General features: G+C 35.0%; 1 protein-coding gene across 2 annotated transcripts; it reads right to left on the bottom strand.

Annotated features, from left to right (window-relative positions):
- Window positions 1–2,801: 2,801 nt before the first annotated feature.
- On the bottom strand, window positions 2,802–9,860 carry LOC147389920 (alpha/beta-Hydrolases superfamily protein). 2 transcript variants are annotated; one of them, XM_086418550.1, is made up of 7 exons: window positions 9,556–9,860; window positions 8,796–9,056; window positions 7,972–8,665; window positions 5,842–6,366; window positions 5,177–5,236; window positions 4,013–4,429; window positions 2,802–3,448 (listed from the first exon to the last, which is right to left on the bottom strand). In XM_086418550.1, exons 3-7 carry the CDS (start codon window positions 8,605–8,607, stop codon window positions 3,014–3,016), a joined length of 2,073 nt encoding a protein of 690 aa, XP_086274676.1. In that variant the 5' UTR covers window positions 8,608–8,665; window positions 8,796–9,056; window positions 9,556–9,860; the 3' UTR covers window positions 2,802–3,013. The 2 variants fall into 2 exon arrangements, with proteins under 2 accessions (XP_086274676.1, XP_086274675.1); XM_086418549.1 differs by lacking the exon at window positions 8,796–9,056 and having other exon boundaries at window positions 9,556–9,859.
- Between the last annotated feature and the right edge of the window lie 7,625 nt (window positions 9,861–17,485).

Raw genomic sequence — 17,485 nt, 5'->3', positions numbered from 1 at the left:
GTTTAACACATGAAGATCTCAAGTCGGCTCATTCATGCAATGATGGCCACGTGAGCACTAATCTATTGATCTATGTTGCTAGGTGTAATTATGCACGTACAGTGCTTATCGAAGTTCTTGTCCATTAGATTCCACATGAGAATTATTGTACAAATTACATGTCCAATTTCCAAATTTCGAAGTTCCTATTTGTTTTCCATACGGGTCTATTTCCTTATTATTACTCATTGGGTTTTGTAAACATGTGCCCTAGGCACACTTTAACCTGCATTAAACAAACCTTGGAAATATCAATTGAAAGTATTTTTGGTTAGAAAGTTTTTTCTTGGGGCTCTTTTAGATGGAAAATAAATTTTCATGGTGTATTGAATACACCTTAATGTGTACCCTTAAGACACATGTTAACAAAATCCCTTGTCATTTAGTGTCTTCGTTGGTTTGTTCCTCATTGTTAGGCAATTAGTGCCTCGGGCAGATTTTTTTCCTTATTGTTAGAGGTAGAACAAGAATAGATATGAATTTGAATTCAAAATCAATTACCTTGCCACTTTGGCATGGACTGTCCATTACCATTTAAGGAGATATTATGTATAAATGAGGAATTAAAAGTCATCAAATAAATTGAGGAGTTCCTGGTTGTGACCATCCATGCTAGATCATCAAAGGTTTTGCAGTGATGATTCATGCTTTTTCTCGAGGTTTACAAAGATGCTTTTCATGGTGATTGTAACTGTAAGCTTTATCACAATCCCTTGTTTGTTGCATAGTGAATGTTTGAAGCATGAGCGACCACTAAGAGATCTTGATTTGAAAGGTGTTTTGTGTTGTCTGTGTTAAAATACAAAATAGCAAAGATAACATAAATTGCACAAAAAACACAAGGATTTACGTGGTTCGATAGTGTGTCTATGTTCACAAGACAGAACAAAAACAATCATTATTTTCTCATAAGCTTTACAGTCCTAAAGATCTTTACTTATAAAATTAGGAGTTACCAGAACATGTAACTCTCCCCAAAGACACCCTCCCCTCCCCCAAAAAAAAAAAACCTTCAAAAAATATTACACATTGCCCTTTTCATTTACTTAAAAATTTGGGCTAAGGGTGTAGTCCCTGCACCCATGCAACTCAGCATAGCACAACAAAATACAAGGCATTTACACAACAGTTTGGTCCCCACTTGAAGACAATTTAACCAGGATGTAGTGCTTGATCAAAAGTTCAATTGCCTATACCATATTGAATAATAGAATTTATTGATTATTAAGATGATAGCTCATGCGGGGTCAAATTAAATCTATAGGATCCGACTCCACGTTAGACAGATACGTTTCAAACACATATCACGAAGCTAAGCAAGTTGACACTTTCCAAGGGATAACTCTTCGAGAGTTGAAGTAGATGGTTCAGGCTCTTAAAATTTGAGACTTTGATAAGTTCCTTGAGAAGACGGGAGCACATTAATGATACGATAGATAACGTCACCCACGATAGAACGAGTGTGTTAAGTTAAAAAAGAAGTTGGCACATGTTCATTAACCATTCAAGTATGATATTTTGTGGAACTGCCATGATGATACATGTGTCACACACGATCTCAAATTAAGGTCATGATTTGATTCACGAAATCGATAACATCAAAGACAATGAAAGAACATGATTCGAGGAAAAGGTGCATAATTTTCATGATTCTAAACCGAAATTCTGTTGAATTATCAACTGACTTGATCATCAGATTTATTTCACAGGGCCACCACCCCAGTCAAAGAAGAAGACCATACAACAATGATCAAATAAGGAAAAAGGACCCACATATAACATTAATTATTTAATTCATTGAGCTTATATAAGCTCATAAATAAGTGATAAGGAAACATCTAATCTTAATCCCAAATGTAAAAATTAAATCTAATCTCTTTAAGATATGATAAGATACACTAGTAATATAATGATCTATCTCATTGATTTAGGACAAGATCTAAAAAAGAAAACCTAAAGTAAGACAGGGTCAGGGTGAATGAATAAACTTGCATTTTACCTTAAAAATTCATAACTTCACGATTGTGAATCATAATGACTATTATAATACCTATTGTGAATTATAATGACTATTATAAACATCGACAAGATTGAATACAATGATCATATCAAGAAAAAATGATTTGAAGGATTCGAGTAAAAAATATATTATTTTTATTAAGTTTTTTTTAAAATGTTTTTTAAAGTAATTTTTAGGTATTTTAAGTTCTATTTATTTTAGCTTTTAGGAGTTTTTTATCAGATATTTCAAGGTTAATATTAATTGAATTAAAATTTTCACTATTTTGGAGAAATTTCTATTTTTGAAAAGTTATAATTTTAGGACAATACCTTGAAATCATGGTTTTAAATCTCATCCGATATGTCTAGTATTGTCCACCAACAAGAAGGATAGACAAGTCAAAATCGGACGAAATTTAAAACTAAGTTCATTTTTCTCAATGTTGAACGAGAGGACTCAAAACATATCAAAAAACTCTTCTGAGACAACTCGGTCTTGCTCATGGAAGAGACGAGACGTCAAAATGAGTTTTAAAAACATGCTTGGAATATAAAGTAGAGTCAATTCAAGTCTTAGAATCTATTTAAACCATTGCAAATAATAATTATTAACATGTCTATTAATTTATTCACAATTATCATCAATTTCAGAATTATTTATCATAGTTTGCCTTATAGCATATAATATATTTAAGGAGGAAGACGATGATCTTCTCCTTCGTCACACCACGGTTCTACCTTGTCACTCGTACATATCCACCTTATCAGAATGACATAACTAATACTTCATTACCAAACAAATTTATCTTTTCGGAATATTAATATTTTATAAACAAAGTAGCCACTGTACCATGAAAGATCATTAATACAAGATGATAAATAAGAAATAAGTTAAGGTAAATGCACATTACATAGAAGAGAACCAAACACCTCAAAGGAATTTATGGAGAAGAGAATTTACAGAATGGCCTCTTCAAACACCAGTAACTACTTCCTTAGTAACCAACCCATTGTTCTCCAAATTCTGCTGATGCCTCCATGAGTGGGGGGACTGTGAAGTAGTCAAAACTGGCCACAGATGATGCAACCTCTCTTTCCTTGTCCTCCGTACCACCAACTTTGTGTGCTGTCGCAGGATCCCATTTACAGCCTTCAAATAGTTACTTGAATCATGGTCCCTAAGAATTGTTCCTTCAGAACCATAGGCAGTGGGATCGCTTAGTGTCTCTAGGGGGTGAGGAGAATTTAAGAAAGCCCCAAGAGCCCTAGTTATTTCTGCATGGCAACTGGAGTTGGTGTTATCCAAGACATAAAGGGCATTCCCCTGAGGAAGTAAAGGATGAGGAGGAGATGACTGGTCATCTGGTTGTAAAATGAATAACCGACCCAATGGAGTATACAGCGTTTTCTGCATAAACACCCATAAGTTAAAGATGACGATCAATTTCTAAAAATGGTAAGAATCAGGATCAGATACGGTTTCCGGATCCTATAGGATAGGAAAGGTGTCTATGTGGCATGTGTTTGGTTGAAGTTCAAAATGCATTGGGCTCCTAACCAAGCCATTTTTCTAATTGCATGCAGTTCGATATGTTTAATCTCAAATAAAATCATGCCACGTAGACACCATAGGTCGTTATAGGAATGGGACACCATTCTGGATTGGGACTCAAATAATAAAGGGCTCTATGCCATCACTCCATCAGACTCTGTCCAAGTGTAATAGAAGGCATAGGTTAGAATCATTAGATGAATCTTGTCATCTCAAGCTGGATTTTTATTTTCTTGAGGTACACTGGGCAGGACATAAATGTGGGTATGGACATTCTAAGTTTAATTTGGTTCAATGTGTCTTCTGACTTGAATTATAAGGCACAAAACATCATAATTTTGAACTTGTGCAGGCTAACCAATGCTCCTTCCAAGTAACAAGTGCTTTAGATAAGAGGAATTGGTTGAAGAGGAAACTTACATTGGTATTAAGGCAAGGATGAGACTTGAAAGAACCAGAGAGGCGCTTGAGGACTTGTGCCACATGGTTGGGGTAATTACAGGAGAAGGCTCTTGGGACAATATCCCTATGCATCATCACAGAATGGATGTGATTCTCATCCAATCCTAATTCATCGAGGATATGTCGCCCCCCACAGAATATGAATGGGGATCCAAATGTGACGACTGGTAGTAGAGTGGAGGGCTTCACTATCCCCCTAGTCAAGAGCATAAGGTTGACTAGAAGGGAAAGACTACCCCCAAGAGAGTGACCGACGAAACGAAGCTTTGCCCGGTCTCCATATCTTTTCAAATGGTCTAGAATCTCTGGCATGAATTGCTCATATATTCCCTTCGCAGCTTCATAGATACCTCTGTGAACAAGTACTTCTGTCCCCTGCAACATAAGCAAGTTTCCTCAATTCACAAGTACGACTTGATGATGAAAAACTCCTAGAGAGAATTACTAGCTTATATGCTGCAGTGTGAAAGAAGAAGATTCAGGTATTTTGAATAAGAAACAAGAAAGAAAAACAGCCCAGTGTATTCTGGCATCTCACACGAAGCTAGCATGGCGAAAATGACACACAAGGCATGTGTGAGCTTTTGTTGTGGTCCCACTCTTCAAGCTTCAAGGGTTAAAGCATATTCTCAAGTCAAAGTGTGTCTATCTCTTGAGTGGGTAAGTGCCTTAAAAGAGTTGAGTTAATCCCTAAGAGTCATTGGGAGAGGCTTACTTGAAATACATAGGTGAGTTCAGCTCAAGTGCTGCATGGGCAATAAGCAATAAAGCACTAGGTTCTTGACATTCTACCAACGTTAGTGGTTACATATGAGCACCAAAGGCAACTTTTTAATGCATAAAAAACTTTCTTTTTTATCCTCAACTTTGTCGACACAACCTATGTTTTTAATGACTTTAGAATATACAATGCCAACATACGGTGTCTACGTGGCACATTTTGGTTGGAGATTAAATATATCAGATTATGTGCCATGTAGAAAACGGCTTGGTTAGGAGCCCCATGTGTTTTAATATTTAAAACAAGGCACATAGACACCGTTCCTATTCTATAGGAACAAGAAACCTTTCCTGATCCTGATTCTATATTTTAACCAACCACCATAACAGAATCATGCTTACCTCAAATTTGGAGGGTTCAAAGAAGAGGTTTGCCTGCCACGATGCCAACGAGTCCGAACCCTGCAATTCAAATGGGGAATTTGGTTAGTAAACTAGTGAAACCCCATCTAAATAGATTTCACAAACTAAATTCGCTCTAGTTGGCTGACCCTAACCATAATCGACATCTGTACCCAGTATTAAAAAAATCACTATAGTGTTAAAGAGTATATGAAGCTATATTACATGATACATGAGATACAATTAATCATAATCAGTGTATCTCATAACTAAGAGAAAGTTTTGATGTATGGAAGGTTGTAGTAGTATTATAACAAATAATATGGAAATAAAGCTAGTTATCAAATTAAGAGGATCATCAACCTAATCAAGTAAACTAAGATTTTTAATGAAATTTTAACCAACACAAGACATGGCCCTAAGTAGAATCTAGTGGAACAACAATAAATTGTTCGATGGGTCCCAAAATTTTCGGATAAGAATCTCATGTTGATGATGATTTTCTAAGTTCACAACTTTGGGATTCCAATAATAAATTGGGAAAAATAAAGAGAGTTACTATTGCCTCACCAACTGTCTGCAATTCTTTGGTTATTTACATTAGTAAAAGTTGGTGTGGCAATAACAGTTCTCAAAATAAAACGTGCGCATTGAAATATGTATACCTGAACGACGAAGCAGCGAGTATATGTGCTTGGGTCGTCACAGACAAACCATTCGCATGGCGAGGAGTGAAGAGATTGTAGGTCCCTGGCTGCCTCTTGTTTGGCTGTCTCCTCAGCAGCCACAACTGCTGTCATTGTTGAAGCTGCCACGTAAGCTGCCACCTCAGATTTGTACACTCGAGAAGGGGAGGACCCTCCTCCATCCTCTTCAGGGCCGTTGTCCCCACAGCCACGTGGGTCCATATTGGGGTCCTCATGGTGTGACATGGAGCCAAGGGAGAGGAGACCCTTTGCACGAGAGTGGATGAATGATGCGGCTGATGCTGCAATCTCATAAGCTACAGATTGACGGATGGGACGCTTGTTTTTGTGATCCAAGGTTTTCTCTGAATTGGGCTCATTTGAAGCGGATACGGGTACGGTTGTCGAGTCGTAATCGAGATTTGCTTTGATTGAGGCCTCAGCTTTCTTCACAAGGGAGGATGTCACGAAACGTAAGTTGTAATATTTCCTCAAGTCTTCAGCCTAACATGCAAAATAAGATTTTGTTATTATTATTATTATTTTTTACTCATATCTCTTAGATTATTTTGATAATACGATAGATTTTTGATGTACAGACTTGACACACATTGACGTGAAAGCACATAACTTATTAAAAATAAATAAAAGATCAAATTTCTCTTTCTTTCCCGTTCTCTACTCATATATTTATTTTTTTAGATTTCAAATCTTGAAAAAAAAATTTAGACCCACATTGATGATCACATTGACAATCCAACAACACAAATATCTAGATTTCATGAAAATACTTATATTAAAAAAAATTAATTATTTTTCGAACTTGATCTATGATGTATAAAACGGACGGTTACCGAGCACCTACATTTTAAAATAAAATTCAACAATGAAAAATAACTGTTTTTATTATTATTATTATTTTTTTTTTTTGAAGTTCATATAATTTTATCTTCTACAATCCCATTTCATCCAATTATGATTTTGAATGTCACAAGGTGATCAGATCAGAAAGTTTTTTTTTCCCACTATGGACAAGAGAGAGAAATTCTTTTTTTCTCTTTTTTATCTTTTAATAAAGTATATGCTTCCATGTCAACGTGAGTCAAGTCCGTCCATCAAAAGTATTTCATATTATTAGCACTCATACCCTTATCTTATGAAATAAAAAAGGGTAATTCAAAAATATCTTTTGTTAAATTAGTGATATTAGGTTAACCCCTTGCAAAATGCAAGATTTAATTTACCCCCTTGACCATAAGTAAATGTTGCTTTTTCTTGTGAGTCCGACTAGTCTTAAATTATCAAGAAAACGTAACGTTGACTTACATTGAAAGGGGAAAACCTAATTTTGCATTTTGCAAGAGGTAAATCTAATATCAACCAATTTAGTAGGGTTGGTATTTCTAAAATACAAAATAAAAAAGAGACCTTCTATAGACTTTTTAGGACATTGCGTTTAATGTTTGACCTAACGTGGTGTTGCGCACGAAATCATTAATTCTCTTCACTCATATCTCAAGGAAAAACATTTATGGTTCGATACACACCCCCACACCAATGCAATGTTAAGCTAATGTCGCCAGAAATTACTTTACAATTTTTCAATAAAAAATTACTTATTAATGGGTATTCATGTAAGAAAAATGTTTAAGTGACTTCCTACAATGCTACACTCAACGTTATTGCACGTGGAGGTGTGTTCAGAATCATAAATGTTCTGTACATTTGGATTCATGTGATTGGTTATAATTCTCTGAAATCTCAGATTGATTTTTCTATGAGCGATTTTTTTTTTCTATTGATAAACTGACCAGTACAAACCCAGCGATCTTTTTCTGTGTATCCCAAAAAAAAGATCTATAATTTTGTGCACTGCCATATCAAGAGTGCTCAAATTTTTTTCTTTATCACAGTTTTACTAAGCTTGATGAGTTGTCTTGCCTTCAAAAGAAGTATACAATTCGGTAAAAAGACTCATCTAAGTTCTAACATCAACTTGATGAGTCAGTTGGAAACCTCGGCCGAGTCATCGACCCAACTCACTTGGCAATTTTTTATTTTTTATTTTTAAATAGGATTAAAAAAAAAAAAGAAGGTAGGAAGAAATACCTTGATCTGTGGGATCGCGTAGGCCATGTTACAGAGAAAAGCTAGCTGAGAGAATAGCTTAGTATCAGACCATGGGACTCGCACCAACAACTTAGAAAACGATTCTCGATCAAACATCACTCCAACTTCAGAATTATAATCCACCTCACAACCATCTTCATCTCCATCTTCATCTTCATCTTCATCTCCTTCTGTGTACTCTTTCTGTTGCCGATTTCTCCAGTGACTTCGAAGCTCCAAAAGCCTTTCCACCCAATTCGCTCTCTTCTCTTGCTCCATCTCCTCTCTCTCCTCCGAATTCTCCAACAATGTCATTTCTTTATCCATCTCTGGATTGAAAAGAACCGATCCCACTGATTTCGAGAGAATCGAACCCGAACCAGAACCCGAACCCGAGAATTGGAGTGGAAAATTCCTTACTGAATTACTATTCTTCAGTTTTGGCTCTGCTGATGCTGCATGGATCGGGTTTAGCGAGCATCGGATATGTGGATCAGATTTCGTTCTTCGAAGATCGGTTTGGTCGTATAGGTTCTTATTTGAATGTGATCGACGAAGACCGTTATGTTCTCCTAGAATGTCTTTTGTTACAGTAGAGATTGGGGAGCTGGAAATGCTCACTGAAGTGCACGCCATGGATTGTCTCACACGATCTCGCTCTGGGTTTCTTTCTTTCCTTTCTCACTCCATAGTTCTGAGAATAAAAACACTACTCTCGTTAGTGAAGATCGAAGATCTCTCTCTTTGTTCGCATTCAGAAAGTCCTAGAAACCAAAGCTACGTAAAATAGTAGTTCTTTAAAAGAAGTTTGGGGAGCGAAATACCCCTCATATATTCTGAAACTACGAAAATGTCACTGTTTCTTCAGATGAGCAATTGAAGAGAAATAGAAAGATTAAAGACTGTTGGTGTTTTGTAATTTTGAATTGGAAGAAAGGGTACTTGAGTAATTAACTAAAGAGTTCTAAATTTGGAAGAAACGCCAGGAAGAAAGAGAGGAACGAGTGTTTTGTCGTGTACTATCTCTATAATCTGATTTTCGTTTCAAACAAGAACTTCCCACCACCTGTGGATCTCCGTCCGCACTACCAGACAAAAAGCCCCAAACACATTAAAAACAAAAAATAACGAATATTAAATAATTAAAAATCAAGAATTTAAAAAAAGAAAACAAATATTAATCTCTTCTCTTTCCACATCACGACCTTAGGATTTCACGATATTCAAAGCTCTTCATTAATCCCACATCATTGGAGTTATTGAAGACTTTGAAGCTCCCTCAAAGCTCAAACAGTCAAACTCTCTAATTCTTATCGGATCGGACATTTTAATGGAATAATATTTTTTTTATAATATTCTTTGAAAATTAAAGATTCAAGGTTTGGCCCATTCAGAGGAGCTCTTGCATGTACGCCACGTGACGTATTAGAAGAGACTCACTGAAGTTCTATGAGCCCTGTCTCACGAAATTTTCACTACTATTTATTATTAAACCCTTGAAATTTCAAAAATTAAAAAACGAAGTCCTCGATGACTGTCACTTACAGTCACAGAGATCTAAAAGAAAGAGAGAAGAAGGTAGACCTGGATTTTCAGATCTTTTTAATGGCGAACAGATCGGACAATGGAGATGTCCTCGAACGTAACAGGATCTTAAAAACAGGACTCCTGTACGAAACTCGAGAATCAAATCAATCCGAGCTGAAACTTCAACACAAATCTTCGAGATTACAATGTGCAGCAAGAGAGAAGTAGAAATCAATGAGATCTGAAAGAGAGATTTAAAAATTAAAAAAATCTCTCTAAATTAAGACAAGATTCCGTAATACTTCTTCAATCTCTGCGTTTGTATCTCTACTCTAAGTTTTATACGGAGATCTGATCTTGTGAGGCTGGACTTTATATAGGGAGAGGTATCAGAGAGAAAGGTGAACGAATCTAAGCACGTGTTTGCTGCACAGTTTCTCTTACAATGAGGTTTGCCACATTTCTGCAACATATTTTATTTGACCGAAATGGACTTATTAATTTTATATAATGTCGAATATGCCCTTTCATTTTCACTTAATATTAAAAAATAAAAGGACTTTTTTTTAACGGTTGAGATATTGCACACCATAAATAATCTGATTGGTGATGACTACAGTACACATCGTTAGTACAGGTGTTGCTTTAAAGGACTATCTTACAAACATAGCAGGCCCAGCTCATAGAATTGGTGGACCCACTTATGCGATTCTGTAATGCAGATTACATTGAATCGATGCATCCGCCTAACTGAAAAAGAGAAAAAAAACAAAAGAGAGAAGAAAACGTAAAATGAATTAACTTGATTTGTTATATTAAAAAAAAAAAAAACATGTGAAAGGGTATTTTAGTCATTTAAAGAATTTATGGTCCTCACTAAAAGACGCAGAAGTTGGTAGACAAATGTTCGATTGCATGCAAAGGCGAAGGGTTTTGGCTCCACTTCTCTCCATTCCAATGGTAAGCGAACCTCCTGTTTTCGAAATCCAACGGCGAGGAATAAAAGCAAAGAGAAGAAAAAAAGACCACAAATCAAAAGATTCCTGATTAAAGATTCCAAGTGGAATCTAAAAAGGTGGACGAGTTAGGGTTTCGGTAGAGTTCTCTGGACTGGACTGAGGGGAAGAATTTGTAAATACTACTTTCTAATAGTGCAACTATATAGCATTAGGGATGTATATGTAATTATAAAATTTTATATATTTTTTTTCTATGTAAGATTGATTGTTGTTTATCATTTTCTATATAAATCTTATTAAGATTCACGTAATTTAAATTGTATGAATAACATTTTATGCTTAAACATGTGTATATAATGATATTTACTATTATTTTAAATTACAAATAAGATTAGAGATAAGGTGAATGCAACTAAAATAAGATGTATCTAGCGTACATTATAGCATTATGAATGTCTCTCATTCCATTAAGATTATGATAGATTTCTTTCTAGATTGAGATTCATTATTAACATGGAATGAGATATAATGAAAATGGATATGATCGCTCTTTCAATGACAAAATATACGGATTTAAACAAAATTGAATAGAAGACTAAGATTCATTTTACCAACCCCAAATCCGAGGGATAGAAGAACTAACAAAAAGCACAATGTGGCGCTATACAATTTCTAATCTTTCTATTTTGGAGTAACGTAAGCATAGAAGAAATACCACCGTACATGAAAAATAAGAATACGCCATAAATAACATTATAATAAGGAATAAATCATATATGTCTTGGGCCTTAAAGCTCATGTCCCACGTTTTTCCTCTTAGATGTGTGTGCAATAAAATATCGGCCAATGACAACAATCCATGTGGGTGAACAACTCGAGAAGACAAAAATGGAGATTGAAAAGTCAAAGAGGCCTCGAGGCAAAGTCCGTGGACAAAACTACAACCACACGATCCTGAGCGTTTTCCAAGTACCCACTACCACAAAACAAAAGTGGCATATAAAAAGTGAAGTGGAAGTACATAATGAAGGAAGTTAGAAATTGAAAGCATTGAAAACGTTGAGGATCACGATCATGACAATAATATGTATATAAACTCACACCGTCACACAAGGGAGGTAATTGAAAATCTCATAAAAGAGTCCCTTACTGAATCTTCTGACTTGAGCGTCAAAGAATTATTTTTTGCAGGGACCAACTGCCCAAACTCAATAGGTGGAAGACTTGGTCTAAGTCAACTTAAGGCGATTTCTTTTTGAGGATTGGGTGGTTAAAAATCTACCATTAAGATGACATGTCACCTCTTAGAAAGTAAGTTATAAAAGTTTATTTATTGCACTTTAGGAAATGATTTTGTACCCAAAGACCCTCAAATTCAAATTTTCTAAGTGTATTTATTGCACTTCAATGCATGCCCTTCTTAGGAAACACGTTAACAAGACCCTAATAATTTTAATTGACTTCGATAGCCTACAATCTATTATATAAAACAAACTGTAGGGCCTACTTGCTATAGTTATGTGGGAGATAAACGTCATATATGATATAGTTTTGTATGGGATAAATATCCATCCAACTTTATTGCTTTTTCTTTCCACCCTTCATTTTATTGTCTTTCATCTCTTTTTCCCTTAATTTTTTTTAATAATATCCATCTAATTTTAATATTTTTTCCTCTTTTCTCTTAAGTTCAAAATTTTCTAATAATATTCCTCCAACTTTATTATTTTTCCTCCTTTAACCTTATATCACTGGTGAACTCTAATAAGTTTAAGAGTCTAGCTCTCCCACGATCGTTTGTGGGAGAGAAGTATACGAACAACCTTTTCTACCATCGAATGTCTTCAATAGACATATTGAGAGTATGGGCATGCCATCTATTTTTCATGCAATCTCTTTTTCCCACGTACTCCAAATTAAGAAAAAAAGACCCAAAATCATTAGGATTACTCTCTCCCAAAACCACTGACCTTCTTCTCTAAAATTTAATCAAGCTCAGATGACGAAACTCTAATAATCGAAAAGTTCTCTCAGGTTAAGCAAATCCTCTCTCTCTCTCTCTCTTTGTTTATCCTAAATCCTCTGTTTCTCTAAAAATCTAGCAAAAAAAAAAAAATCCTTTCTCTTTGCATCAAGTGAAACTAATTAATGAAAGAAATATAACCAAAATTAAGGAAACTATGAACCAGTAAAGATAGAAAAATCTTGGGTAAAGTTACTTGTACGATTGATCTTTGAAGAATGATAGAAATAATTTGCTTCAATTTAATTTTAAAATAAGGTATAAATCCCTTTCCATACACAGAGAGATAAATGAAGCAATTAATGGAACTACAAGCTCTAGTGCTCTACGCAACAAGCAACTAGAGAGAGAGGGTGTGAATAGAAGATTGCAAGTTACAAATAGTGTTTTTCGTTCTAAACCATGTATTCAAACTATGCGAGAAAAAGAGAATCTTGATTTGCGATAACATAAGCTTCATCGGTCATACCACCATATTTTGATTTTTCATTTATTGGATTTTGATCAACGTTTCAGATAAGGGCTACTATTGCTATGATTTTGGGACAGAGAAACCCTAACGATTTGGTTTTTTCCCTTAATTTGGAGTGTCAGGGAAGAGGAGATTGACATGGCAATGGGTGATGTGGCATAGCCTCAAGATGTGTGTTGGTAAAATTCGACGTCAATAAAGGTCGTTCGTATGCTTCTCTCCCATGAACGACTGTGGGAGAGCCATACTCCAAGTTTAATGAGAGGCAATTGTAGAAAGGGTTTTGATAATGTGTGTTTAGGGGCATTAAATACAATTTGAGAATTGATTTTGTACCAAAAAAATACTCCAAATGTTTATTCCCAAGGTGTATTTAGTGCTTTAGTGTGCCGTAAGGGCATCTTATCGAAACCATTGTAAAAAAATATATATAACGAAAAAGAAAAATGATAGTCTCGACCTATGGGTAGAGTCCCTCTCCATCAACATGGACATTCTGATGTTGTGGATTCCCATGAAATATGTGTCCTTGGAAAAAGTGTGTTAATCCCTGTAAAATTGAAATTGATTTCAAAGAAAATCTTCCTCAAATCATAACAGTCACGTTGACGGTGAGCCTCAACTATGGGATGAGGTTATAAAAGTCCCAAGTATTAAAGGAAAAAAAAGATGAATGCACATGTCTATCAACATGACCTTTGGGATGTTAGGGATTCAATTGAAAAATGCATCCCTAAGAAATGTTGTTAATCCCTAGAAAATGGAGGTGGAGAACCTCGACTATGGATTGAGACAAGAAAAGTCCAATATTAAATTAAATAAATATGTATATTTTTATTATAGTTGTTATCTAAGGTGAAGAGCCATCCTTCACTGACTTCCCACCATACTACCTTCAACACTGCACTGCACTAACTGAAGTGGGGGTGTGCATAGATGCTTTTCACTCCTATCTCAAGTTATGTGCACACCACCACATCCGTGTAGTGTTGTAGGAAGTCAATTTAATATTTTTCTTTGGTGTTAAGAATTTTGCGCAATATTTAAAAATTAGATTGAAAATTAAACAGATTTTTTTTTTCAAATGGTTGGATCGAGGTTCAACATGGATGGACCAATTTATATTTATTAACTAATTTTTAATATATAAAATTTTAAAAATAAAAAGGAAAAAAAAATGATCCGACCCTTCATGAATCTATGAAAAAACACAAAAGGATTGGAATTTTTGTGAAATATTTATATTTTCTGCAAGTTTACCAAGTTTTCAATTTCTTGAAAAAAATCCTAATAATTTTTGTTGTTGTTGTTATAATAACTCTTGGGTACGTAGTTTTATTTGCACACATCAAAATGGCTCATTGTACCCATTTACTCACAAAATCCACCTATAAGATAAAATGGACTTTAATATTCAGGATAAAATGGCTAGGAGGTGTTATGGGAGAAAAAAAAACAAGTACGATAAAAAACAAGTAAAATTCTATGAGCGCAAAAACAAGATCAAAGCTTAAGATAAAAGATAAAATGGAATTTTTGAAATATTCGGTATAAAATTTTGTTTAGTAGGTACCTACTAAATTTGTTTGGTAATATTCAATAGGTATCTATCGAATTTATTAAAATAAATTCAGTCTGAATCTATCAAACAAAATCTATATTTAAAAAAAAACTTCAAGTTTTAAAATTTAAAATCCTCATTTTAAAGATTTTAATAGTGATTTTTTCATATTCATAGGTGATTAAATGTAAAAAAAAAAAAATAACTTTCAAAGAAATACGATTATTTAATGAAAAACAAAAAACCTAAAACCTAATTTCTATTTTTTTTTTGTTAAGCCAGCAAAGGAAAATGTATATTAAAAAAAGAGGAAAAAAAAATACAGGGGCTAAAACCAGATTTAGTTCCAATTCTGATTTTTGGGAGTACAAGTTTGTCACTCCACTAAGCCAATCTAACATCAATACGAAGATTTGAAACAAAATAAAAAATACAAGAGGTCTGTCTCAATGACAGAATTAACCACAGAGAAGCTGCAAAGTGAAGCTAAGAAGATTAAAATGAATAAAAAAAGATTTTTGGGGGCCGGATCAGGGAACCGGTTTCTGGATTTCTTGTGGTTCGAGCGGTTTTTCTTGTGAGAGAGATGGAGAGAGAGGGAGAGGTTTTTCTTGGGTTGGGTTTGATTGATGGTCAAAGAGAGAAGAAGAAATCATCATAACTGTAATGGACGTAACAGGATAGAGTCTGAGTATGTATTCAGACACCACAAACACGAGATCAGGGAGAACTAGTGCATCGATGCTCTCGTCAAACATATTAAAGCTCCTCTTCATCTCGTAAGATTTCCTCTGTTCGTTCCCTCTTTATCTCGATTTCTTCTCCAATCTAGTAAGATTTACTCTGGGTATCATGACCTTGGGTTATATATTAACCATGGGGCAATCCTCACCTTACAAGTCGGTTTTGTGACTATGAATTAGGCCTATGGCTTCTACATGGTATCAGTGCGGGTAATCACAAGTATGTAAGAGACACGATACACATGAGGATGAATGTGAGCGATAGTCCCACATCATCTAGGTGTCAAGAACTTGGGCTATATATTAACTAAGGGGCAATCCTTACCTTACAAACCAGTTCTGTGTGGATGAGTTAGGCACATGGCTTCTACAGGGTGTAGTAGTTGGAAGATTTTTTTTTTGGTTCATTTTTCTATATTTGGTCGATTTGTAGTTCAGCTTGATTTGAAGTTAGTTTGTTTCATCTATTATGATTTCTAACTGTATTTGTTTAAGTTATCGTGCTGCATGTATAACTTATAAGTCGTTTGGATATTATTAAAATTTTATTATTGGAATTGCTTGGTTCTGAGAAATTTCTGTATGTTAATTGGGGAAAATATAAGTTATTTGTTTCCATATTTATCCTGAATTTGTTTAAGTTTTATAATGTTATATGCGTAGAAGGTTAACAAATTTATCTGGAAAGTATGTTATATATATATATATATATATATTTTAGTTCAACCAAATCATCAGAGATAATCTTCAACAGATATTAGTCTAAATTCTGTAATGATGAAACTTTTGTATATCATCATTTGCCCGCATGATCAAAGGTTCAAGATATATCCCATTATCCTATGCTATAGTGGCAAAAGTTTTATTTATTTCTCATTCTGATTTCTATAATCGTTCTTTCCTCTTAGAGTCGCAACCACCCGCTAAAACAGTCTTTAACTGTTGAGTTTAATCCCACATCGGACACTCATTGCCTTGTCTGTCTCCTTATAAGCTCTTTGGCCTCTCAGCTCATTGCCAATTGATTTTAAGTTGGACACTCAAACTTGTCCTGATATTAGAGCAGGTCTTTCTCTCTTCCACGTCACTTAGTTCATATCTCCACGTCCGGCCCACACATGCGGGGCGTGTTGAGTTTAGTCCCACATCGCAGACACTCATTGCCTTGTCTCTCTCCTTATATTTTGAGTTGGCCCCCAAACTTATCATTAACCTGTTCATTTTTCTTCCTTAATTTTGCAGAACTACACTCCAATTATCACTCTCCGTCTAGAGATCATTGACGCAAGCCCAGGGACACTGGTGATCGAGTTGTTTGTAGTGGGTGTGCTTTACCGACAGGAACCCCAAAGATGAGATCGACATGCTAATTTAATGCCCTGATCAAGTGCAATCTCAAACCATTGTCTGATTTCTCACACCAGCTCGCAGTTCAGGATTGATTCGTGTAGAGACCATATTGGATCATTCAAAACAGATTGTCATACTATGTAGACAGCACTTTAAAAAAAGAAAAAAAAAGAAGAAAAGAAAAAAAGAACAAGAAATGAGTTGTATTTTTAATCTTATAAAAGAAAAGACCGGATATTGAAAATAAAAAAATAGGGACATATTGGGGAATAATTCTTGGATTTTCTCCATGATTTTTGTAGATGAAGAAATACATTCTATGTTTGTCATGTAAGTGATTCAGATATTTTGGATTTCGAGCATCTGAGATGTTATATAAGTGAACTACGCTGGTGTTCTTTTTCAGTTGGGATTGGAGTTGAAGTTTTCTTTTCCATGCTTTACTTCACCCACAAAGATCTGCGATATATTAGACGGCTAATTGGGTTGGAAGGTTTCATTTGCATGCTACGCAGCTAGAGCACTCTTTTGGTCCACTGGCCCATGACCCTTTAACCACTCACTGGCCATGAAACGGAAACTGATTCGTTTGGTTCAGATTCTAGATTCCTATTTTCGTCTGTAATCCAATTTTAGAATCTGCTTGTTATGCTTTTGTTCCGATAAAAAAAGTGATTCTTCTCTAATTATAACAAAAAATCGATTAAATCTAAGAACTCAGTCTACTTCATGTGATTTTGGAATATGCTTCTAGCATTCCTTTCCTTTTTCTTCATTTTATTTTAGAGTGGGGATCTAGAATGGTGTCCCGTTGCTTACCAAAGTCAGCTGGCACCCCATTTTATGCCACATGGCATTTTTTTTTGGGACCCATTGATC

The sequence above is a fragment of the Akebia trifoliata genome, chromosome 12, assembly GCF_017979445.1.
Source record: "Akebia trifoliata isolate Shusen 1 chromosome 12, ASM1797944v1, whole genome shotgun sequence".
In the NCBI taxonomy this organism is placed as follows: Eukaryota; Viridiplantae; Streptophyta; class Magnoliopsida; order Ranunculales; family Lardizabalaceae; genus Akebia; species Akebia trifoliata.
This window is presented reverse-complemented; position numbering and strand designations above follow the sequence as displayed.

Coding starts and splice junctions, on each gene's coding strand:
- LOC147389920 (XM_086418550.1), bottom strand. CDS start 8,607: ATGGCGTGCACTTCAGTGAGCATTTCCAGCTCCCCAATCTCTACTGTA. Junction 4,430..5,176: donor TTGAACCCTCCAAATTTGAG/GTAAGCATGATT, acceptor CTTATGTTGCAG/GGGACAGAAGTACTTGTTCA. Junction 3,449..4,012: donor ATCCTTGCCTTAATACCAAT/GTAAGTTTCCTC, acceptor GTGTTTATGCAG/AAAACGCTGTATACTCCATT.